At 46.1% G+C, this 25,363-nt stretch overlaps 5 protein-coding genes and 1 long non-coding RNA gene across 6 annotated transcripts; 2 read left to right on the top strand and 4 right to left on the bottom strand.

Annotated features, from left to right (window-relative positions):
* Positions 1,726–7,453, bottom strand: LOC110433487. Its single transcript, XM_021455716.1, has 5 exons — positions 3,545–7,453; positions 3,320–3,466; positions 3,179–3,244; positions 3,029–3,102; positions 1,726–2,958 (listed from the first exon to the last, which is right to left on the bottom strand). Exons 1-5 carry the CDS (start codon positions 5,175–5,177, stop codon positions 2,101–2,103), a joined length of 2,778 nt encoding a protein of 925 aa, XP_021311391.1. The 5' UTR covers positions 5,178–7,453; the 3' UTR covers positions 1,726–2,100.
* On the bottom strand, positions 8,410–10,087 carry LOC110433488. Its single transcript, XR_002450920.1, has 2 exons — positions 9,692–10,087; positions 8,410–8,695 (listed from the first exon to the last, which is right to left on the bottom strand). It is a non-coding gene; the product is annotated as an uncharacterized LOC110433488 (long non-coding RNA).
* On the bottom strand, positions 10,713–13,319 carry LOC8055272 (calmodulin). The gene is made up of 3 exons (XM_002456466.2): positions 13,043–13,319; positions 11,344–11,716; positions 10,713–11,260 (listed from the first exon to the last, which is right to left on the bottom strand). Exons 1-3 carry the CDS (start codon positions 13,116–13,118, stop codon positions 11,155–11,157), a joined length of 555 nt encoding a protein of 184 aa, XP_002456511.1. The 5' UTR covers positions 13,119–13,319; the 3' UTR covers positions 10,713–11,154.
* LOC8082419 lies at positions 13,758–17,297 on the bottom strand. Its single transcript, XM_002456465.2, has 3 exons — positions 16,809–17,297; positions 14,432–14,556; positions 13,758–14,356 (listed from the first exon to the last, which is right to left on the bottom strand). The coding sequence occupies exons 1-3, from the start codon at positions 17,167–17,169 to the stop codon at positions 14,153–14,155; spliced, it is 690 nt and encodes a 229-aa protein (XP_002456510.1). The 5' UTR covers positions 17,170–17,297; the 3' UTR covers positions 13,758–14,152.
* On the top strand, positions 17,671–21,145 carry LOC8082418 (ribonuclease III domain-containing protein RNC1, chloroplastic). Its single transcript, XM_021456320.1, has 5 exons — positions 17,671–18,434; positions 19,039–19,243; positions 20,501–20,587; positions 20,692–20,795; positions 20,989–21,145. The coding sequence occupies exons 1-5, from the start codon at positions 17,671–17,673 to the stop codon at positions 21,143–21,145; spliced, it is 1,317 nt and encodes a 438-aa protein (XP_021311995.1).
* On the top strand, positions 22,179–25,238 carry LOC8055271 (probable U3 small nucleolar RNA-associated protein 11). Its single transcript, XM_002458614.2, has 9 exons — positions 22,179–22,353; positions 22,477–22,567; positions 22,750–22,841; positions 22,937–23,030; positions 23,131–23,210; positions 23,304–23,387; positions 23,622–23,721; positions 24,672–24,774; positions 24,847–25,238. The coding sequence occupies exons 1-8, from the start codon at positions 22,298–22,300 to the stop codon at positions 24,771–24,773; spliced, it is 699 nt and encodes a 232-aa protein (XP_002458659.1). The 5' UTR covers positions 22,179–22,297; the 3' UTR covers position 24,774; positions 24,847–25,238.

Genomic DNA, 25,363 nt, shown 5'->3' with positions numbered 1-25,363 from the left:
GCCCTCCAGGAGAGGAAGGCCGAGGAGGGCCGTGCGGAGCACGTACGCGACCGTGGAGGGAGAAGGTTCTGAGGGCGAGCAGCCAGAGAACGAGCAGCCGGAAACACGCCAGGAACCTCCTCCCGCCGCAGGCCCGGCGCAACCCACCGCCACGCAAGAGCTCCAGCGGCTGCAAACGCAATTGCAGAACCTTCAGCAAGAGCGAGACCGGATCGCTGCCGCCTACGCCGCCAGCCAAGAGGCAGCGGTGGCCGCGACGCAAGCGGCCGAGATCAGGCAGCAGCTTTCACTCCTGCAGGCAGAAATCCTTAGCATGCAACCTCCACCTCAGCCGACAATCCAACCTGCTGCTCTGACCGGCGCCGGCCCAACATCAGGTGTGCAACCGGCGAACTACGGTGGCATGCTGCGGGGCACGTTGGACCTTCGTTCCCCTTTGTCCGAAGGATTGCAGACCTCGCCTTGGCCAACGACCTACAAACCTATCACGCTCCCTAAATTCAGCGGAAAGGCCGATCCGCGCCAATTCCTGATGAGTTTCGAGGCAGCCGTGGCCTCAGCTGGAGGGAACGAGACCGTGATGGCAAAATCCTTCGTGATCGCAGCCGAGGGAGATGCCTTGGCATGGTACTCGATGCTGAGACCTGGGTCAATCTATTCATGGGAGAACCTTCGAGACAAGATTTTAGCGAATTTCCAGGGATTCGCAGTTGAATCACTAACCTCCACGGACCTGTTCCAGTGTCGCCAGAGTCAGGGAGAGGCACTGCGGGAGTACTTCCAAAGGTTCGTGCAGACTAAGGCGAGAGCACCCGGCGTGCCGGAGGAGGTTGCCATTGAAGCGGCCATCAAGGGTCTTCGCATAGGGCCCTTCGCGGCTCATTTGGCCAGAGAAAAGCCAGCATCCATGCACGAGCTGTACCACGAGTTTGAGAAGTATTGCAGGTCAGACAACGACTACCGCAAAAGGTTGGAAGACCAAAACTCTCAGAAGAGGCAGAGCAATGATAGAAACTCACAGAAGAAGAACCTCAGCCAGGATGAACGCCGGCCACAGCGAGAGGCTGGTGGACAGATGATCAATATCGAGCAACCGAAAAATGACAGGCCGGAAAATAACCATCCACCAGCGGAAGCGCGAAGCTCGGAACGCATACCCAATCAAGCCGGAAGAGGGGGTCGAAATGCGGGATGGCGAAAAAATCAAAGTCAGCGACCACGGAAACAGTATTGTTTCTTCCATGGAGAGGAGAAGGGTCACTCCACCAGAGATTGCCCAGATGCAAAAGAAACTCAGGAGAGGATCAAGAGCAGGTCAGCTCCGCAACCTCCGATACCAGTTACTCAACCTCGGGAAGTAAATCACACATTCCCTCAAACCTTCTACCATTCATACGTCAGAGGTTCAAGCCAGCAGCACCCAGCTCCACTTCAGCCCAGCGCGCTAGCCTCCGCTTACTATCCCAGCTTCCTACCAGCTTGGCGCCCAGCCCAGCAAACCGCGGACCACAACCTTCCACCAAACTATGCCCCTCCACGACCTCCACATATCACGTACATCGAAACCCCGCAACCCCACCAGCACTCACTGCCTCCTCCCCTAAACCAGCTACAGCTACTCCAAGCCCCACCACCACCAAAAACCGAACCCCACCCTGATAATCAGATCGGCCCTCATACACCCCTGCCCACGATTGGAATGATCTTACCAATAGCTGGGGGGTCCTCAATGGAGTTCCAGACAAAGAAGCAGAAGAAGGATCACCTCCGGCTCGTCAACAACGTTGCAGTTCAAGGGCCAGTGAGATGCACTGATTGGTCCAGAACCCCAATAACCTTCACTGAGGAAGATCTAAGGTTGGAAAGCTACCCTCACACAGATGCCTTGGTCATAACAACGAATGTCGCGGGTTGGGGAGTAAGCAGGATCTTAGTGGATTCAGGAGCTTCGGGTTGCTCTGAAGCCCTGGCACCGGGTTCCTCCGCAGTTTCAACACCTGCATCACGAACCTCCGCCTCAGCCTGAGCCGAAGGACGCACCTCGCCAGGGGGACGCGAAAGACCGGCCTTATCAACCTTAGTCTTCTTCTTCGCAATTTCCTACAAGCCAGTAATCTTAAGTAGCGTTGAAAAGTAACAAAAAAAAACGCAAAGGAATAACCAAATAGTACAAACCTCAGCTCGACGATCCTCCGCCATTTTCTTCGCCTCAGCCCGCCCAAACCTAATCCAGAACGAACTGATAAAGTTCCGAACAGATTTGCGCAGGCTAGGGGTGCCTTCGCCAACGTCCTCCGCCGCAGCAAATTCCTCCTTGGCGACTCCCTCCGCGTGAGAGCAACCTCCGCGGCGTAAAAGCCTAGCGAAGGAGCTAACCGCGGCCAAAGCCCCAAAATCAACAGCACCTCCAACAAAGTCAGGGAGCATGCGGATATGAGACTTCAGCCATGCGAGGGCAGCCCCAACATCGCCGCCGGGCGGAGGAGCAGAGGTGCTTCCTCCGAACTTCGCAAGCGAGTCGGCATAGAGCCCAACAATAGCTGCAGCCTCCGCTTCCACCTTCTGTATGCGAGTCTGCAGCTCAGCCGCAGACGTTCGCTCAGCGTCAAGCTCCTTGCGAAGGCGTTCAGCAATGTCCTCCGCCTTCTCGGCTCGTTGCAGGGCTAAGTCCCTAACTCTCCCCGCCTCAGCGACACTCGTGCGGAGGACAGCCGCCGAAGCTTCGGCATCTTCTTTATCCTTCTTCAAGGCCTCCGACCCAGCTTTGTAGTCATCCCTTTCCTTCCTCAGGGACTCAATTTCCTGTCGGGCAGAAGAAAGCTCCTTAACATCCTCCGACAGGCGAGCCTTCTCGGCCTCTAAATTTTCGTTTTCCTTCTTAAGAGCACCAATAGCCTCGTCCCGGCAAATAATCTCCCGGGAGCAGCGCTCCTCCAAGGCTGCAGCCATGTGGTGACTCTGCAAAACGCAAAAAATCAAACCTTCGAACAAAAAACGCGAAGGAAAAACACACAATTGGAAAACTTACAAGGCTATGGTGCTCAAATTGCACGCGAAGGAAGGCGTCAAAGTCCATATGACGGAGCTTCTGGCGGAGACGATCTAGATAGCAAAAGAGGTAAGGAAAAACATAAGTAAATTAAAGAAAAATCATCAACAACGGAGGCCAGAAACGAACCTCCGACCAAAGAATGAACCTCGCGCAGTGCATGGGTCCAACCTGTGATCGAATGATCAGAAGCACCTGTGCAAAAAGAATGGTAAATCAACACAAACCAAAATAAACCAAATCATTAAAACAAAAGCAATATCATCTAACCAGGACCCATAACATTAGCAGGCGAAGGCCTACTAGCCAGCGCAGACGGCGCAGGAACCCTAGGCGGAGGAACTTCAAGACCTTCCCGTGCTATGCTAGCACCCTTAGCCAGTTCCTCCGCAGTGGCCAACCCTGCGACCACATCCTCTAAAAAACATAAAATGATATAAGACCGCGATAACAGAAACAAGCACAAAAGTTAAAAATAACAACGAGGAAACAAACCTATGTACAGCGAATTTATGCCATCTCCGGCCGGGCGCGGGGAAGCCTCCGTCCTCTTCATCCTCCGAACAGAAACAGACTCTGCCTCATCACTGGATACCTCTTGCCCATCCTTCGGCGGAGATCCTCCTCCAGCCAAAGCCTCCCGCGCAGGACTCTCGGCCACCGCAGGATTCGCCTCCCGCGCAGGACTCGCCTCAGGGGCCTCCGCATCGGAAGACTCCTCCCCAAGAAGGGATGCGAAAGGCGCGCGTACAGAAGAGACCGCGCGTGAGGCCTCAACCTCAGGAACTCCACCAGCAGGAGCAGCCTCCGCAGGAACAGAAGCCACCGAGTTAGACTCGGCAGCAGAAGAGCGAGCGGAGGAAGACTCCACAGGAGTCTCCAACACAACCTCCGCCTTGCGCTTCTTAGCAAGTTGCTTCACAGCGCCGCCACCCTTCCTCTTCCTAGCCTCCGCCGCAGCAACGGCCTTGGAGGAATCCTTCTTCTTCTCCAACCCCAACAAAATATCCGGAGGAATAACGTAATCCTCATATTCAATCCCCAATTCCTCAAACACTCGGTTGAAGCGGGGCATCGTGCCAAGTGCAGACCTCCGCTGGAGATACTCCTTCTCCGAGATCTTCCCGACGATCCTCCGAGTGGAAACCTCCACTCGATCAAGGAAGGACTCCTTAGTCTCATCCTCCGGCAAACCTGCTCCAAACCGGGGAAACGGCAAACCCTCCGGAGGGCCAAAGACCGACACTTGCACCATTTCAATGGTGAATTCGTCAGTCCTGCGGCCAAGGGGCCAATAATCAGCTGCGACCATCTCCTCAACTAAATCCCGACCTCCGGAATATCGACAGGCCAGAGCAAAGGCCTTATCGCAGGCCAGTCGCGCCTGCAACTGCTCCTCCGACACCGAATTCGAAGGATCAACTTTGTGGATAGGCCTAAGCAACTTCATCTCAGACGCATAAGGATACACCTTATCAACACTGCCATCCTCTAGAGTCCTCGACGCGGCGGGGGTCTTCACATAGAACCAGGCCCTCATCCAATCCTTCTCCCACTTGCCCTTCTGGCAGTAGGAGATCTCACACCTAGACCCAGGCATTGTGCGGCGCGGCATGAACGCGCAGCTTCCAAACTGCGCTATATGTTCAACTCCTTCAGCATCCTTCACCTTCTTAGGCTGGCGCTGGAGTTCAAAATACGAGCAAAAAGTATCTACGTGAGGCGCAGCTCCGTATGATTCACACGCCCAAGCAAATTTGCTAAGGGTCAGTATCCCATTGGGGCTGAAATGTTGTAGCTCCACGTTGAAACTCTCCATCACTTCGCGAAGGAAATGATACGGAGGCATCCGAAGTCCACAGGTGAAGAAATCCCTGAAAACCACCGCATAGCCCTCTTCAGGCGCAGGTACCGTCTGCCCCGCAGGTGGAGCCTTCGCTCGACCCTCCTTGAAAAACCTAGCCTCGACCATGTCGGCAATATCCTCCTCCCTCACAGTCGACTCACCAAATTCAAAAGTGATGGAAGCCATCTGCTCAAATTCCTTCGCACTAATCAAATCACCAACGGAAGCTTCAACGTCAGACAGCGTCTCCTCCAGGTCTTGAGCTGCTGCCACCTCAAGCATCCACTCCTCGAACCTCCGCAGCCAACCTCCAGACCTCACACTAAGAAAATTGCGCAAAGGACCAGAAAAATCTGACCTCGAAGGACGCGGCGGAGGAAGTTGAGCCACCGTAAAACCTCCGACAACACTTGGGAACTAAACACAACCAAAAGGCGCGCGAGCAGCTCAGAGAGCAAGATATGGCGAAGGAAAGTGTGCAGGCAAAGCGAGGCAGGGGTGAGAGCTCAAAGCTCCCCAGCATCCCCTTTTATAGGGGGGGGGCCTGCGACCACGTGACCGTTGCGATTCCCCGCGCCCAACGGCTAAAAGCGGAGGATTCGGCCCGACCGTTGCGATTCTCCATCACCAACGGCTAACTCCAACGACTATAATAACCTCCGAAATATAAATCGCGAAGGATAACAAGGTATCAGAACAGTAATGACCATAGAATCCTTGCAAAACAAACAAACCAAGGAAATTATGACTAAGTAAAAGAAACATTTTTCCAACAATGCTAACAAGCACATCCTGCGCACCAGGGGGGAAGGCAGCAACCGTGCTCGTAGCCTCCGCAGCGCGGCATGTTTTTGAGCACATGGACCGCAGGAGTGCCATTAGCCCAAAAAGGGGGGAACTGTTGGGGAACAGCTGCATCCTTCCCCCTGGTAGCGTCGAAGGTTATCCTTCACCCAAGGAACCTCCGACGCCTGAAGCGTCGAAGGATATCCTTCACTGGAAAATACTGATGTTGACGACTCGTCTGGTCGTGCTAAGTGTGTGCAGGGACTGAGACACCGGCGGAGGCCCACAAGCAAGGAAAGGGGGGAACCTCCGACCTTCCCGGGTCCGAGGATGGCGAGAACGCGGCCAGGCCGAAGACCTCCGACTCGACTAGGCTAAGGAGGAACCCCCGGGGGACCTTCCCGGGTCCGAGGATGGCGAGAACGCGGCCAGGCCGAAGACCTCCGACTCGACTAGGCTAAGGAGGAACCCCCGGGGTGGCCGGGACGAGCAACCTCCGGCCCGGCCAGGCTGAGGAACCTCCGACACCGAAGTGTCGGAGGATCCGCGATTGGGCGGAGGATCCAAGCCTCCGACCAACTGAAGCCCCAGACAGAGGATAAACGAAGGGCTTGCAATGTGAAATTACACAGGTGACTTAGGGTCAGTAGACTGTGGTGTAAGAATATGCTGGAATATTCTCCCACCGTCACGGGGTATTTATGTAAATGTCGTTAGGTCGGTTTCCGGGCCCTATATAAGGGGCGCGACGCCGTCGTTAATAAAAAGAGAGAGCATTCACTGTTTTCAACTACTGTTGAGCCTACTGTCCGTTGGAGCCCAATCCTCTCACGGCACCGAGTGAGAAGGTTCACGATTCACCGTACTGCTGGGGAGTGCGGAGAGCATTTTCCCAACAGAAATGATCCTAACATTCATGTATTGCTGTTGGTTTCATGATGGGATTGAAATGGTATGAACATGCCTTCCTTGCAGCAAATGCCAACGATAAGATGCGTCCTCCATGTGGAATTGGTCAGTTCAATAGCCTAGGGCTTGTGGGTATACTCTGTTTATGGTATGCAAAACAAAGTAGGTAATCTTGGTGACATTGCTAGTTAGCTATGGTATTCAAAACCTGTTTATGTGGAATGATTTTCTTGTTATATTGTGTTTTTAGCATATACTCTCTTCATCTCAAATTTAAAGTCATTCCAACTTTTTTTGAGAGTCAAATCATCTTAAATTTGACCAAACTTATATAATAGAATAATAACATTTATGATACCAAATAAGCATAATTAGATTTTTTTTATTAATTATATTTTCATAGTATATATATTTGATGTCATAAATCTTTGTAATTCTCTTTATAATTTTGGTCAAACTTGAAATGCTACAATTTAAAGGGAGGGAGTATCACCTAACTCTTACTGGTAGCATCATGTTGTTGTTGTAAGGGCACTCACAGTGCAAGACTCTATCACAAAGTCTAAGACAATTAATTACATATTATTTATGGTATTTTGCTGATGCGGCAACATATTTATTGAAGAAAGAGGTAGAAAAAATAAGACTCCAAGTCTTATTTAGGCTAGTCTTAATGGACAGTGTCACTACACGGTTTCACATAACACGTCATCAAGATTAAAATGAAATCATCTACAAAATAACCCTAGCAATGAAGCATTTCACTTTGTTGTTTCCAAGACTAAGCAAAGCATTTAATTGCTGTAAAATGATTGGATCACATGCAAGATGGTGAAACGATTTGGCCCTCAGTGGGGATTTCATCCCGTTTCACCGCGTGGGAAACAACGCCCGCGGAGTTTCACCATAGTGAAACTACTTCCTTCTCTCTCCTCTTCGTTTCATGTAAAAATTACAGTTTTGCTGACATGACGCTCTAATAAATGTGCATGACATCCTGGTGAAACCCTTACTGAGACTGGCCTTAGACTCTAAGTCCATATTGTTCAAGGTAATAAATAACTTTAGACTTTATGATATAGTATGCATTGTGAGTGTCCATCAGCAAAATACCATAAATAATATGTAATTAATTGTCTTGGACTCTGTGATAGAGTCTTGCATTGTGAGTGCCCAGAGTCCAAGACAATTAATTACATATTATTTATGGTATTTTGCTGATGTGGCGGCATATTTATTGAAGAAAGAGGTAGAAAAAATAAGACTTCAAGTCTTATTTAGACTCTAAGTCCATATTATTCGAGGTAAAAAATAACTTTAAATTCTATAATAGAGTCTGCATTATGAGTGCCCTAAGCTGAATGGATCAGGTGCTCGGTTAAGTACTCCAAGTTAATTAGTGTTTGATAATTGAAGTGGTGTGTGCTGTGATTATTTATGGATGGTCTGTTGTGATAATCTGTGGAATATAATTCATGGCATGGCACTTGATTGAAAAATGGTGATTTAGGATCTGCGCCTTCACATCCAATTACTGGCTTTGGCCCCCTGGACTCTTTTCTCCAGTTGGTCTTCATTTCCAGTATTTATTACTCTTTGGTAAATGTTTTATTTGGTTTGCCAGCTGAGCCTCCAAAGGAATTATGCAAAGGTGTGGTGGAATGCCGGTTATTTGGATCTGTACGTGTTTCAGTGGTTTGCCAGAGCTGCGTGTGTAGGCATTGTGATCAAAGTTGGATAGAGAAGTGTGTGTACGCTAGAGTAGCAGCTGAATCATATCCTGAATTCCATGGAACAAGGTTCAGACTAAAGGGAGACATGGCTAGAAATCCTTTTCTTATCATGAGGCTGCGAGCAGAGGATGATCGTATCTCCAATAAAAAACCTGATACAAATTGTGATATGTTGTGACGGTCTAGAGAAACTCCATATTGCACTTGAATTGTTGTTTGGATAGTTTCCGCAGTGATGTTGTGCGGTTCATGCTGTGGAAATTTTGCGACTATGGCACGGCGAAGCTGATTAATCCTCAGCTTGATGCAGACGTCTTCTTCAACAATAGTGAGGTTGGGGTAGTGGTAGAGGCTCATTGCGTCTATGGTGGCCTGTAAACAGAGAATTATGAAAATGAAGGTGTTCATCTCTATAGTTTTGGGCCTTGTTTAGTTCCCAAAAATTTTGAAAATTTATTTAGATTCCCTGTCACATCGAATCTTTAGACGTATGCATGGAGTATTAAATATAGATGAAAATAAAAACTAATTGCACAGTTTGGTTGGAATTGGCGAGACGAATTTTTTGAGCCTAGTTAGTCCATAATTGAACAATATTTGTCAAATACAAACGAAAGTGGTACTATTCCTATTTTGCAAAATTGTTTGGAAGTAAACAAGGCCTAAATGTGGGGAGACTGCTGAATATTAGTTTGTCTGAGCACTAAGGTTAGGAGCTGTCTGGTTTGGTACTAATATGAATATTAGCCTGCATTTTTGTATATGGAAAATCTTGAGACTTATAAATGATGCACCGTTTGTTTACAAATAATAAATAGAACTAATGATGACTCTCGGATATGTAAGCAGCATGCATACATTGTGCACGAATTTACAGTGGCTAAATGCAAATCTGTTTGGTCCATAGGCACCTATTGATAGCCTGCACCCATACTTGTTCGTAGCCTCGACCTACACACTGATCTATGGAAGCAGCATGCATAGCATACATTGTCCACAAATTTGCAGTAGGTAAATATAAATCTGTTTAGTCCATAGGCACCTATTGACAGCCTGTAGTTATACTGCTATGATCTGGAACACTACGCAACAATTTCCGCTGTGTAAATGAAATAGCATTGGTCCATAGCCATTTGTGTTCATAGCATGCATGTATAGCACTATAGCATAAAAATAAATGGGGATGCCAAATCCGGTGGCCCGATAACCACTTGGAGACACTGTACACAAGCAATGGACACTAAAAATGACAGCGGATGTGTACAGAAACAAATAGGGAAAGAAGACAGCACAGAAGATGGAAGAGCTAGATCCGGCCGAGAGAAACAGTGGCGGCATCAGCAGAGAGAGCGAACAAGAAGATAATACCTCCGGGAGCAGGGCGAGGCCAGAACGCAGGAACGGGAGCAGTCACGGCGAGCGGCGCCCACCCGGGAGCTAGCGTGACGGAAGACGCAACACAGGCCACCCTAGGGGCCCACCTCGGAAGCCGCGAAGGATGGCAGGCAGGCCGGGCCACGTGCAGCCGGGACCCGGCGCAGCCGAATCCGGCGGCACAACCCGCCCCGCCAACACCTGCGGAAGGCGGAAGCGACGGCGCGGCGCCACAGCATTGGCAGACCAGGGCGGAAGCAGCAATGGAGGCCACCTACAGACAACCGGTAGGCGCAGGAGGTAGGCGGAGGAGGCAAGGAAGACGAAGTCAAGGAAAGGAGAGAAACGGTGGGAGGGAGCCAGGACTGGAGGTGAGGATGGGGCCGTTTTTTTTTTATTACCTTTTTTTTATGACAAAGACCTGGACGGCGGTGGTACACATCTGTCTTCCGTCTGTATATCCTGCGCTGTAATAGTACGCCGCAACAGTAATCAACGCTGACGTGTCCTAGCTCTCGTGCCGGAGAATTCCTCCGATATAATATAATGTGTAGAATGGTAAGTAAGAAACAGAACGTTGTACCTGACCTGATCGGTCAGCAGGTTTTCTAGTTATAGAACAAAGCATGAGGGTGCCGAGGGGTCAAAACGCAAGAAAAAGGAGGAGGTGCAGGGTGCTGAATCTGGGCATTCGGGTTACCCGATTTTTTTTTGGGTCGGGTAATTTAAAATTTAGGTAATGAAAATTGTTACCCGATATTAGTTCCGAAAAAACACTACCCGCAATTTCGGGTACCCGCTAATTCGGGTTCGGGTATTCCCGATTTACCCGAATTTTCAAAAAACAACACACTATACAAAATTTCAATAGCAATTTATATATAATTTCAGCAACAATTTGTATAGAATTTCAATAGCATTTTGTAGAGAATAATATATTACTATCACTTGTTCAAACAAAGAGAATTATGTTTAATAAATTGATAAGTTCTAATATTTAACTAACAACACATGATAAATATAAAGATATAGATAAATATTTGGGTAATTCGGGTAACGGGGGATATTATCCAAACTAATTTCGGGTAATCAAAATCGCTATCCGAATTTAGGATCGGATACCTCGGGTTCGGGTAATTCAGGTTCGGATCCCGGTAATTCGGGTATGGGTAATGGGTATCGGGTAATTTGCCAGTGCTGAAGAAGACTGTCTTCAGTTGGCCGCCTCACGCCAATACACTGCAGAGGTTGCATTTGTTATTTGTGTCCACTACTCCATTAGCATAGCACTGTATTACACACAGCTACATGCACCTGCAGCCAGAACAGCAGAAGTCGAGCTTCCCGCAGCTGGTGTGCGTGTTGAATTGAACACTGGCACTGCCAAGCAGCCCGGAAGCAGAAAGCAAGCGGGGAACACGCAGCACCAGCATGCACTGGACGACCGCACCTCCATCTCACAGGATCACGCATTTCTGGCCACGCTTGCCGGCGTCGGACGGCGCACCCGCCTTCTTCTTGCCGCGCGCCGTGGCCTTCTCCTCCGTCCTCTTGCTCCTTCTCCTGCACACAGAGTCAATGCGCAAGTTAGAACCATCTGCGCCTCTTTCTCATGTCAATGGTAGGCAATGTGTCTGTGTCCTCACTTGGCCATCATGACCTTGACGAACTCGGCGTAGTTGATGTCGCCGTCGCCGTCCGCGTCGGCCTCGCGGATCATCTCGCCGACCTCCTCGTTGCTCAGCTTCTCCCCGAGGTTGGTCATGACGTGCCGGAGCTCCGCCGCGGAGATGAACCCGTCCTGGTCCTTGTCGAACACGCGGAACGCCTCCCTGAGCTCCTCCTCCTCCGACTCCGTGTCCTTCATCTTGCGCGCCATCAGGCCCAGGAACTCCTGCAGGTCGATGGTGCCGCTGTTGTTGCTGTCCACCTCGGCGATCATGTCCTGCAGCTCCGCCTCCGTGGGGTTCTGCCCGAGGGAGCGCATCACGGTCCCGAGCTCCTTGGTTGTGATGCAACCTGCCAAGTCAAATTAGGCCTTGTTTAGTTTCAAAAAAAATTTACAAAATTTTTTAGATTTTCCATCACATCGAATCTTTAGACGTATGCATAGAGTATTAAATATAGACAAAAATAAAAACTAATTGTATAGTTTGGTCAGAATTGACGAGATGAATCTTTTGAGCCTGGTTAGTCCATGATTGGACAATATTTGTCAAATACAAACGAAAGTGCTACAATGTCGATTTTCCAATAATTTTTGGAACTAAACAAGGTGCACAGGCTCCTTACAGGGCAACATAAAAATAGACAGTGACAACTGCATTCAAATTTCTCTCTACACAGTACACACATGTCACTGCACTTTGGCTCCTGTGGAATGCAAGAATGTCATAGAAATTATACATGAATTTGTCCAATTTCACATGGAAAACGCAGGATTCAAGGAAGGGAAATCCTGTGAATGGGGATCTTGTACTTTTTCAACCTAAAACGCAATGTGGCAGCTTTAAAGTTCTGATAGCATATATCCTTGAGCAATTGTTATTATTGATTAGTCCACCATTCCAGCGCCACTGTTGTATTATATGACAAAGGGTTCAGCGGGTGAGGTTAGAATCAGATTCGCTTTCATCGCCACTTTATTCTTCGACCTTTTTCCCATTTTGAAATGAGAGAGTGAGAATACATGATTCCATGGAGCAAGTAGTAACAAAAAGATAAAACCGTGCTACATACTTCCAAGTAAATTTATCAAATTCCAAGTGGTGGCTGACAAGTTGATCTATTGAGACTGTGTAAGTATTATCATCAAATTTAGGAAAAGTAGGTGCTTTTTCTCGAATACGTAAAAGATTTGTGTATCATTGTATTAAGAAGTAAAGTAAGTGCTTGGATCAGATGTTTCTAGGTTTGATTCCTTTCTCGAAGGGACGAAAAGTTTTCTCCTAGCTGAAAGGGAAACAGAATCCCTTGCGATGGAACGGCAATGGCTGGAGCTGGAGGCACTGGCCATTTTGTTTCCATATCCCAAAACCGTAATCCCAAAATCCTTGAATTCCATATCCTCTCACGTTCAAACGGTTTTTTATATGTATATCCTTGTTCCTAAAATTTTCAATCTGCTCAACCCGAAGACAGTACCACACAGCACAGAGGCGCTTCATTTGCGAGACACGGCCGAGAATCACATAAGAACATCGAGACAGTTGATGGACACACTAAAAAGCTAGTAAAACGCATGGTCCGATAAATTTTGCTCGATCGGTGTGGCTGCGAGAGGTCAGGTCAACCAAGAGAGTAGCAGAAGGAGCTTTGGGGAAACGGGAGGAGCGAGATTGATACCGTCGTCGTCCTTGTCGAAGAGGCTGAAAGCTTCTTTGAACTCGGCAATCTGGTCTTCGCTGAGCTGGTCCGCCATGGCGATGGAACGGAACGTCCGAGAAGACGAGCGAAGCACGCAAGGCTACTAGAGTGCGCGCTAATGGCGGGTTTGCTGATTTTGTGCACTGGTGCGCGAGACAGGGAGGCAGCTAGCTAGCCTCTTTATATACGGAGGAATGGAAGGGCCCAACGATAGATAGACGGTCTATCTATCGTATCTGATTCCTCCTCATTTAGGTATCTGATTCTTCCTCCTCTGTGACACTGTATTTCTCATGAAACATGCTGTGTTTCTCTGATCTGATGAGCAGTTGAGCACCCCAGGCACAAGATTTGTTATGTGCAACATGCTGAATTTACTGACGGGGATTGCGCAAGCGCAACCCATGGTCACAAACTCCACCTGGTTAAAAATGATAATAATGAAACTGGAGGCTGCACAACAGATTGAGCTGAGCTCATCATCTTGAAAAGACATTGTGGGTTAGTAAAAATAAAAAATAAAAATTACAGACTTATCTAAATGATCCATCACGTTTTCAATATTGTGCGTGAAGATTGACACAATGACACATCACACATGGCACTAGCCTGCATACTATCAACTCAACACGAACTGAAAAACATGGAACTTCAAGTAGCAGCAACACAGATAAATGTTGCAACTGCAAGAGCCTTCCTAAAATAACATCGAATCGAAACAAACTAGCAAGCTACAGTCATTGTGAAAGCAAATAGTGTATACTGAGAGAGAGTACAAAGATTGAGACTATATATATTACAATAGAAGGTATCAAGGTACAAAAAAAAATTAGGCAAACTAACAACAATCAGTAACCAGCTGCTAGTGTTCCCAAAACTATGCACAAATATCTGACCGTAGAATGATAGAAACAACTACCTATGGTAACAAGAAGATCATTTTGGAGGCGTCATGCATTTCCAGTATCTTCTTAGCCTGTCAATTGCTAATAATGCAGCAATTCTCATAGGTCTTGATGTCATGCATTTCCATTATCTTCTTGGCTTGTCAATTGCCTACCCTCAGATCAATGAATGATGCAGCAATTCTCATAGGTCTTTCCAGACCTTGTAGTCAGTATTTGAGCTGTTGGGATTTATTGGTGTATCCTGACATCCTATGAAAAACGTTGGTCGAACATCCATATTGATCAGGGCATGTGCAGTGGATCTTGCACTTGCAACAATAGCGACCTCGTCAGCCGCAATTATGGCTTCACCATATCCTTTATCTTTTATGTCAGCATTTTCCAACTGTAAATTAAGTGAAACAAACAGTCACCACTAGAAGCATCCAATTCTTTACAAAAGTGCACCGGTTATTATTACCCTGAATTTTGTCTTTGCCCCCCAGATGACAAATGTTTCATTGCAAGTATGGTGACGATGGTTGCCACGTAAACCACCTGGTTGGATCTGTCCGACGTGAAGTAGTAAACAAACCAGTGCCCCACCTGACACAACAATAACAGCAAAGAAAGCCGTTTAGTCCAAGCAAGTTGGGGTAAGCTAGAGTTTAAACCCAACACGGGCCACCGACAAAAAGGGAAAATAAAGAGAGAAATGGAAAAATATAGCACTAACACAAATTGACTCTTTCATTAGGGGAGGCAGAATGATAATTGATAAAATGTCTATCATAATTATTTCAACAAGGTTACTATCCCCATCCACATCTATTCTCCCATAAGAAAAAAATTGACATGATTGCATGCGCCATAAATATTAAGGGTGTGATTGGTTGTTTGCATTAGCCTTAACCTGCATCAGGCTTTATGTAGCACAATCCAAGCAGGCATAAATATGTATGCAATGTGTTTATGTTTGGTTGTCCTTCATATGCAAAAATGCAGTTAGTAAGATTGTGTTTGCTTGCTTGCATTGTATTGCATGTGATCACCTTCATGTTAAAGTAGAGGTGGGGAAGGTGAGAAGATCCCATTTTTGTGAGTGCTATTGGCTTGTGCAAGCCTATACTTTCCAGTTTCCATTACAACCAAATCTCACATACTAGCTAATGCAGCTTAGGCTGCTTTGAGGACTGTGCTGCAGGCAATTAAACACGAGTAAGTTGCACTGCACAAGCCTGGATATGGACTAATGCATGCAAACAAACACAACCTAAGTGCATACACCTATTTTACTGTGAAATGCAACATTTTGAATTATGACTTAGTCTTATAGACGACGACAACACCTTTGAGTCCCAAGCAAGTTATGGTAGGCTACACACTAGCTCGTGATAATCACCAACACAATGGAATATGCTCACAGCTATGCATCTAACGGAAGAAAACACTGAATTCATTTTTTGTTGTCCTACGACAAGAGTCAGATTTGCTCGCAAATGCCATGGATTTTCCATATTTGTAGATTTGAGGCTCGCATTTTTCCACATTTCTAGAAGATAGATAGATATTTAACTAATATAGAATCTGTAGGGCAGTAACAAATAGTTTGGTGGCTAAAATTATTTAATATTGAGCATTTGAAAGAAGTTAGTACCTAAGTCAATCCGAGCCAAGAATTGATGAAAATGAAGTGGCAGGGGTATTATAAGAAATACATTCCCACTACCAAACCTACATAGAGAAAAAAAGATCTCCAGTGACAGCACCAACGGAATGGCAACACAGCCAGAGATACAACCAACTGATGCAAAAAGCATACAGGAAGAAAAATTATACATAGAACATATATATCCAGTTTTTATATTGTCTAAAAAACCAGTCACTACATTGATAGTGCAGATTTTCTATTTTGTACACATTTTTCCCTTGGATTGAAAGGGTGCATTTCAAGATCTTGCTAGACCAGTTGGGGAACTTGAGGATAAAGGAAAACATATATTTCAAAACGATATTTTAGGTAAAGGTACTTTTGGTTGGTAATTGCCAAAGGAAAAACAATTTACCCATTACTCAACAAATGTGCGGTAGGAGTATATTTTAACAGACTAGAGTAGTAGAGATGAGATATGGGGAAGAAAGCAGCCTCCAGAACATCTCAAGTCAATGCTCTGGCGGATTGTGTCACGGTTCACGCATTAAACATGATACAAAGGTTCCTTCTGTTTAAAACACAATGTCTGTCTCTGACATAAACAAGTTGTATTCCCACTTTCCCAGTTCAATCAACAATAGATCTGATATAATAGTTGTGTTCTGTCATGCATTCGCCAACTACACCTGCCATTGGGTTAACATGATCAGAGCAATGCATATGGGCTAAAATGACACTATATCAATAGACCAGCAGCATTTGACGTAAGATGCAGCAGTTGAATATGTATTTAACTTGATGCCCTCAAACAGAAGTTGAAACCTCAACGATACACAAAAAGGATCAGTTTTGTAGAAGAACGAGCAGCACAGAAGAGACACTAGCATATTTACATCCACATATGGATGTGAAAAACGCTTTTGCAGTTCACTAGCTTCAACTTCAGAACACCAGTTCTCCCGTTCACCTCTAAGTCTCTAACTACCAACTGGGCAACGTGTGCTACAGACTCGCAGATAAATTTCAACTTTAGCTAATGCATTTTTTGATCCAAATCTTCGGAATTCACCACATTATCCAACACTAAAAAATCTTTACACCACTCTTGCTCCAATTGCAGCAGCGATTGGCTCATCACGCACCTAACCGCGCACAGACCACAATAACACAGTAGCATAGGAGGCGTGAGTTAAGGAGCGCTCACCTGGAAGGCCGGCGTCGCGGGCGGCGGCGACGGGGTCCAGGAGCCACCCGCGCCCGTCGCGGGCGATGGGGGTGGGGTGGAGCTCCGCGGGGAAGCGAACGAGATTTGCCTGGGGGTCGTGCACGACGGAGGGGCGGCCGCCGAGCGACGGTGGCGGCGAGGGGTGGTGGAAGCGGAGCGAGAGCCAGGTGAGTAGGACGAAGAGTGAGAGAAGGAAAGGGAAGGACGCCGGCCGCTTCAGGAAGTGGAGCAGCGACGACGCCACAGAGGAGTGAGGTGGAAGGGCGGAGGCGGCGGTGGTGGGGAGAGGCGGCGGCTGCGTCTGGATGTGCAGCGCGATGGCTCGCCTCGGGTTCGCCATCGACGGTCGCCGCCCGGCGGATCGGCGGTGGCGGTGGCGGTGCTGGCGAGCTGTTCGTGGGGACGGGTTGCTTGCCTTGCCGCCGCCGCAATGGGCTGAGCCGCTGAGGCGCCGAGCCCACGGGTTCAACGCCCTGTACAGCCTGGCTCTTGTCCCGGGGGGCCGTCTCCGAATCAGCTGGGGCCCAGACGGCAGAGGCTTACAGCTAGTAGTACTTGTCAATTTGGGCCGAAATTTGGACGGCGATTATTTCGTTGGGCTGTCATTTGCACAGTACAGCATTGCTCTGCTTTGCCACGTCATTTTGAAGGATAGATATTTTTTCCCGGCTCGCTCACTGATCCACCCCATCGCAGCCATCGATCAAGAAATGAACGGCTCATAATTCTCGTCCGCTTATCCTCTCCCTCCTCTTCCCCAACTTCAACCGGCAGTACCCCGCAAAACCCCACAGCCGGAGCTCGCGGTCGCCGGTCGCCACCACCAATGGGGCCACCCGCCATGGCGTTCCAAGCCCTCACCCTCACCCCAGTCCCCTTCTCACTCCACAGCTCGAGTCGCCGCGTCCGCGTCCGCGTGCTTGCCGTCGCGGCTGACCAGACCCCTCCGCCGCCGGCGGTCCCCCCTTCGGAGCCGGCGAACAGCCCTAGCCGCCTCCTTCGGGAGCTCGCGCAGCGGAAGAAGGCCGTATCCCCTAAGAAGAAGCACCCGCCGCGTCGCTTCATCCTGAAGCCACCTCTCGACGACGAGCGCCTCACCCGGCGGTTCCTCAGCAGCCCGCAGCTGTCGCTCAAGGCGCTCCCGCTGCTCTCTTCCTGCCTCCCCTCCGCGCCGCTCTCCACCGCCGACAGGACCTGGATGGACGAGTACCTCCTAGAGGCCAAGCAGGCGCTCGGGTACCCGCTCGCGCCCTCGGAGACGCTCGGCGAAGGCGATGACTGCCCCGCGCGGCATTTCGATGTGCTGCTCTACCTCGCGTTCCAGCATCTGGACCCCTCCTCCGAGCGCACGCGGACGCGGCACGTGCGGAACGGTCACTCCAGGCTCTGGTTCCTGGGTCAGTACGTTCTGGAGCTCGCGTTCTGTGAGTTCTTCTTGCAGAGGTACCCCAGGGAGTCTCCTGGGCCGATGAGGGAGCGGGTGTTCGCTCTGATTGGGAAGAAGGTGTTGCCCCGATGGCTCAAGGCAGCCAGCCTGCACAATTTGGTCTTCCCCTATGATGATTTGGATAAGATGATACGTAAGGACCGGGAGCCGCCGTCCAAGTGAGTGTTCTGTCTTCTTATCCATTTACGTATTACTGAAAGTGGGGATTTCCTAATGCTGAAAATGTGCAACTGGAAGTCTAGAGATGGAACCTTGTGTGTGGTGATAATTTGAGTAGCTAGTGGTTGGCGTGTGCAAATTCAAGCAACCACATTTGTCTGAGTAGTTGCATTGTAATTAACCAGACACAAACATATTAGCATGTTAAAACATGGTCATTAATGTATCTTAGGGCTTTAGTATTATCATCCCATTGGTCATCAAATTTAAATAGATTTCGCTAGTTTAAGCATGATTAGAAGGTGTTTGCCACTTTGCCCATTGTTTTAAGGATCATATTTTCCCCCTTTGCTTCATGATATGATTCAATATTGCAAGTTGAATATTGTGTAGCCTTTATGATCAAGCTGTCTCCATGTACGTATAAATGCTACAGCAATACATTATTACAAATTTACAATGTTCCATCCCTTTATTTTGTTTTGGTCTATACTCCTTTTGATGTGCTAATCCACTGTGCAAAACTTAGTAGCACAAGAATGTGTGCTGCTGGTTGGCATGCTTATTTGGTGAACTTCAATAAAATGCCTATTTGTGTTCCAGGGCTGTGTTCTGGGCACTATTTGGAGCTATATATTTGTGCTTTGGAATGCCTGAAGTCTATCGTGTCCTATTTGAGGCATTTGGGATGGACCCAGACGATGAGAGCTGTCAGCCAAAATTGCGTCGGCAACTAGAGGATGTTGATTATGTTTCAGTGGAGTTTGAAAAGAGACAGCTCACGTGGCAGGATGTTGCTGCCTACAGGGTAATGGTTCTTACTATTGTTTTCCCTATATCTTCATTATTTGCTCCTATCTTATCTTGTCACATCTCATGCAGCCACCACCGGATGCTCTTTTTGCTCATCCTAGGCTTTTCCGAGCTTGTGTGCCACCAGGCATGCATCGCTTCAGAGGAAATATTTGGGATTTTGACAGTAGACCCAAGGTCATGAATACCCTAGGATATCCCTTGCCCATGAATGACAGAATTCCAGAAATCACAGAAGCAAGGAATATAGAGCTTGGACTTGGTCTTCAGGTAACTCAACGTCCCCGGACCATTTTTTCTCCCTTTTGTCATTTGTTTCAAAAATTTTATTTAACTATCTGCAAAGCATGTTCCCGTATTTTACATAGTTAGCCTTTTGAAATTCTATTTTCTGTGGCAATTAGCCATAATCATAAATCAGAAAAGCAAATTGATACATAAGTACCCTTTTGAAATTATATTTTCTATAGCAGTTAGCTAGAATCGTAAATCAGAAAAGGAAATGAAGCACACAACTTGACTCTTACATGTAGAAAACAACGCAGTCGAGAATACAGGTCCTTTTGACTGATCATGAGAATGCCATTTTTTACTACTATAATATATGTAGCTGTAATGAGGGAATATAGGGCTTGTATACAAGGGCTAATTGCTAGCTAGCTAAAAAATAGCTAAAATTAGCTCTAGTGCATCCAAACATGAGAGCTAATAGGCGGGCTAGTTTTTTATCGAAGTCTTCAACTAGTTATAGCCAATCAGCTAGCCGACCATAGCTAATTTAGGCTATTTTTTAGCCCCAACTAGTAACTAGCCATGTGTATCCAAACAGGCCCACAGTTTGGAGGATGGACTGTGAAGACTAAACTGCAGTGAGTGTATTTGTGGCATAAGTGCTGGCTCAATGATTGGGATTACCATATCTTATCTAAGTGTTTTATGACTCGTGATGGGATACGGTGAAGTTTAGCAAAGTGTTGGTTTAGGACATTTGAAAAATTGCTAAGGTTTGAATGTAATGAACACAAATAGTTTATTTTGATCATTACATGGTTCTGTAGTGTGCACCTTAATCATAAAACTGCTTCCAGGCTTAATCACATACACTTTTCAGTTGTAACATGAGTTCAGGTTTATCGGTATTCTGTATTCCCTTCATGTCATAGAAAAGAGAAACCTGCCTGGCTTCCATTACATTTACAATAAGAGAAGTTAGACTCAGACAGGCCACCATGATGCTTTTGTTTCCCTGCAGCTGTGCTTTTTGCACCCGTCAAAACATAAGTTTGAGCATCCAAGATTCTGTTATGAGCGCCTTGAATATGTCGGCCAGAAAATTCAGGTATGTTGTACCTTCTTTCCCTGACAGAGGGAGTTGTTTCCACATCCTGCCACTGTTCAATTGGCTAAGAGCAATGCTGAAGGTCTGAACTTCGATGTGGTCAGGATTTAGTAATGGCAGAGAGGCTACTCATGAAGCACCTCGATGCACCGGGCAGGTGGCTGGCAGAAAAGCATCGGAGGACGTTAATGAACAAGTATTGCGGACGGTACCTGCGGGACAAGCACCTGCAGCACTATATTATTTACGGGGAGACAGTGCAAGACAGATTCGAACACAATCGACGTCTAAGGAATCCTTCAACGACCTCTGTCCAGCAAGCGCTACATGGGCTTGCATACTGTGTGTATGGCAAACCTGACGTGCGGCGCTTGATGTTCGAGGTGTTTGACTTTGAACAGGTTCAGCCTAAAGCAGTATGATGTGTTTGACTTCGAACAGTTCGAGGTGCTCGAGTTGCTGACCAACAAGACCGCCAATGGCAGCGGTAAAAATGCTGTGGCTTCTGGAAGTCATCCATCCGACAGGAGATATTCAGTTCTGAAGCCTGAAGCATGAACCCTGATCTGAGGCCACTGAGTAGCCACTGGGTGCGGCCTCTCCTGAAACTATCACCGTTCCAACCTCCTCGTCCGTCGGAAATGGTAGACTAGTGATGCTGTAAATCGGAAGTTGCTGTTCTTTGAACTTACAATTTTGACAATTAGTTGAATTCCTGTTTGGGCAGAAACGCAAATAGCAGCAGCATGGCATATTCATTTCCTATCAGAATTGTAGTCTGTAATCGAGAAGCAGTGAGATGAATAATACAAAGATATTCATTCGTCCGCAGTCCGCCACATTATTGCATGATTCGTGGTTCGTGCATATATAATGATATAATAATGTGATTCGTGCATATAATGATTTCTGTTACACCTATTCACCGTTCTGATATCTGAGCCTATGTCTGCTCAGGTTATGGAATGCTCAAGATAATTAGATCTATGCCATTGTAAATTTGATGTTTCTAAGGTATGCTAATACTTCTCGTCGAATAGGTCTGATGCCATTATAATTTCTTCGGAACTACTCCCTTCATGCCAAATTGTAAGTCATTCCAAGAATCTTGGAGAGTCAAAGTATTTTCATGTTTGACCAAATTTATAGAGAAGATTTGTAACGTAAAGTGAATATATTATGAAAATATAATTAAAGAAGAATCTAATGACACTTAGTTGGTATCATAATAATAATTATTTTATCATATAAATTTGGTCAAACTTATAAAAGTTTGACTCTCCAAGATTCTGGAATGACTGGGGATAGAGGGAGTACTACATACGTCTATCTTTCTTTTCTTTTTTTTTTCTTTTTTTTTTATCTCAACTCATACTTCATACACCTATCGGTTTCGTTAAACAATGAACGTGGTTGGCAACAGAAAATCTGAAATAAAAAGAAAACAATGTTGACTTGGGCTACGAGCCCACAGCCCACAGGCCACGCTCGAAACAAATTCAGTCCAACAACCGCAAAAACTTGGGCCCGCGTAGGTGGTCGGAGCTCGACTGGGCCGAGCTCCGACAGTTGGACACTCCCAGACCCTGAACCCTAGCTCGGCCTCGGCGGCTGATTTTCTTTGCCCTTTCTTCTCTCCGACGATATCGGCGGCAGCGAAGTGTAGGCCGACAAAATCACGGTAGCAGAAGCAGCAGACAGGAGGGGAAGATGTCGTCGCTGCGGAATGCGATCCCGCGGCGCGCTCACAAGGAGCGCTCCCAGCCGTAAGTTCTCTGCCCGCAGATGTTACCTGTTACCATTCGAATACGAGAGGATGGCGCCGCCGCTGGACGGGCCGTCTCCGAAAACGAAGGGTGCTGATTTTGGGTGTGGATGGAGTTTTGCAGGGAGGCGAGGAAGAAGTTTGGGCTTTTGGAGAAGCACAAGGACTATGTCGTCCGGGCGCGGGCTTACCACATCAAGGAGGCAACCATCGCGGTATGCTTCTGTTCTGTCCAATCCTTGCATCTAGCGAATAGGAAGTTGGGAACTTGCTTGTTGTAGCAGATTTTAGATATACTTCTAGCATGTTATTAGCAGTTTAACTATCTTTAGCTATCTTAGTCTACAGATGCTGTGACTGCATAATCTAAATCCTTCTTGTTTCGAATTGTTTGCAGAAATTGAAGGAGAAGGCAGCATTTAGGAACCCGGATGAGTTCTACTTTAAAATGATCAACAGTAGGACTGTTGGTGGAATTCATAGACCTAAGTATGTACAACGTAGCCCCTCGGCTCCTCTTAACTCTAGTATTGTAAGGTTTGGTCTAGCCTTTGTTTTAGTTTTGATTGTGCCATACATTTCAGGCCTGAAGATAATAAGTATACAGAAGAGGAACTTCTTCTGTTGAAAAATAAAGATATGGGATATATCCTTCAGAGCATTCAAAGTGAAAAAAAGGTTTGTGATGATGTAAAAGTGTTCAGAGCAAATAAGTACAATTTTGTGTCCTGTGGCTGAATGTTTTATTATGTTTTAATTTGGATGAGTCGCTTTGCAGAAAATCGAAAAGTTAAGCTCAACACTTCATGAACTGGATAACAAGCCTCAAAACAAGCATGTTTATTTTGCTGAAGACAGGTACAGATAATGACTTCATTTGCTTACCATTTTTTGAACTATCTGCTAGTTAAGCTTGTGCTGACATTTAGGTGGCTTGCTGTTTTATTTCAGAGAAGAAGCGAAAGAAATACAATCAAGGATAGGACAAAGCAACAACATGCCTGGTCTTGACAACATCCCTTCTCGTATAAAGAAGTAATATGCTCTTCTCTTCGGAATATTTCACATGTGTGTTACTTCTATAGCTACGCTTAATAGCATCATGCTCATTGAGTCATTTTTCACTGTTTACTCTTATTATTTATATTTGTGTCCATTTAACTAGGACTAGTATGATTATATGTATGATTGAAATGGGCTTATGATATTATGCAGTTTAGTTCGTTGACTGCTATCTAGTGCTGTCTAATCCTCTGTTTTTTTCCCCAGAAAAACAGCCTCTTCATACAGGGAGTTAGAAGAGAGGAAGCAGCGGCTTCAAAAGCTTGAGAAATTGTATGCAGACATGGCATTGCAAAAAGAATTGAAGGTATTGCATCTCTGTATTTTGAATTTTTCTTTGCTTGGGTGCTACTTTCAAGGGTTCAATTGAAACAACATATAAAAGCGTTGTGGCTGGGTTGGTGGTGCTGCCAGCCAATTTCTGGAATTAACTTCTTCAGTATCAGGTGTAATTTATCCATCCTTTAATTGGCGTTAGCCACAACACTGCCCCAAAAGTTATTGGTATATTTTATATTCCTGCTCAAGTCGATAGGAAAAGAAGGATGGTAGTGGTACTGTATAGACTGGCTGAATGGTTAATATTCCCTCTGTCCCTGAAAGCTTCAATTCCTAGAGTTGTCTTAAGTTAAACTTTTAAAACTTCGACCGAATTTTTAGAAAAAAAATGCTAAGATTTATAGTACCAAATTAATACCATTAGATTTATCATGGAATATATTTTCATAAGATACTCATTTTATGTCATAGATATTGCGGATTCTAGGAGTCGAAGCTTTCAGGGACAGAGGGAGTAGTTACTTTCCAGCATGTTTCTGAAAGGAAATTTAAGTATCATATGTAAGCTTTGTTTTCAAGTCATTGGCAGCACCTACTCTCACTGTCCAAGAAAAAAAAAACCAGTGCACTGTGTAATATCAATAGAGAATTGATGACACAATGAGCATAAGTTGGAAGCTGGCAGTTTTCCAGTTTAACTTGGTAATTGCGGCAGTATGCATTTTTGTGCCATAAAAATCATCATTGTTCTGTCTTAAGAGTAATGTGAAGCCCAGCCAGATCAGTCAAACTCGTTCATGTTCCTGCAGCAGCTCGCTAAAATTGCGCTAATCTGGAATCTGTAAACCATTTAGTTTCTGGGAGTTTACAGACAGCTTGCCAGCTTGTGCTGGTAAATGAAAGTCTGTTTGCTAATATTTAGAGTTTACAGAAAATTATGTACCATTTCTAACTCTTCAATTTGTAATACTGGTTCAGAAACCTGGACGCAAGAGGAAACTGAAACTCAATGAAGATGAGGAGACGGATAATCAAACATCACAGCCTGTTTATAAGTGGCGAGCACAGAGGAAGCGGTGAGGTCATAAGTCACTTAAGTTTTTGCCATGATGATCTTGTTAATTTGTGCTCACCCTCATTCTTCAAATTTCAGATGATATGAATGGGTGACAGAGTAAGGAAAAGGCAAGGCATTAGTAGTGGAAGCATGGTCATAGTGGCGTACTTGCTGGCGATTGATCAGCTCTTTTTCGATCCAAAAAGACTTACCTGCAAAAGTAGCCCTCCGCAAGAACTACTATGGCTTTGTCAAACTGTTGGAGTGTTGGGAAAAAAGAATTAGGATAAGATGTAAGAGTAACTTTAATTTATACAAGATCAGATTCTGTATGATTCAATCCTATGTATCATGTCTCAATTCATTGCTCTCTATGCTGTTGAATTCACCTAGTGATGTGCTGTTGAATTCGACCCAACATCAACATGTATCATGTCAAACTATTGAATTTGATCCAACACCAACATGTATAATACCGTTGGGCTTGACCACAGTTTTTTATGCACAAACTAGAAGTTGAGTTGCGCCATCTATCCAGCAAGTTGGCATAATTCTGAAGTCGAAGTATAATGAAAGAACACGAGGATTTGAAAGAATCCATACAATAAACGAA

This window comes from Sorghum bicolor, chromosome 3 (assembly GCF_000003195.3).
Source record: "Sorghum bicolor cultivar BTx623 chromosome 3, Sorghum_bicolor_NCBIv3, whole genome shotgun sequence".
Lineage (NCBI taxonomy): Eukaryota > Viridiplantae > Streptophyta > Magnoliopsida > Poales > Poaceae > Sorghum > Sorghum bicolor.
This window is presented reverse-complemented; position numbering and strand designations above follow the sequence as displayed.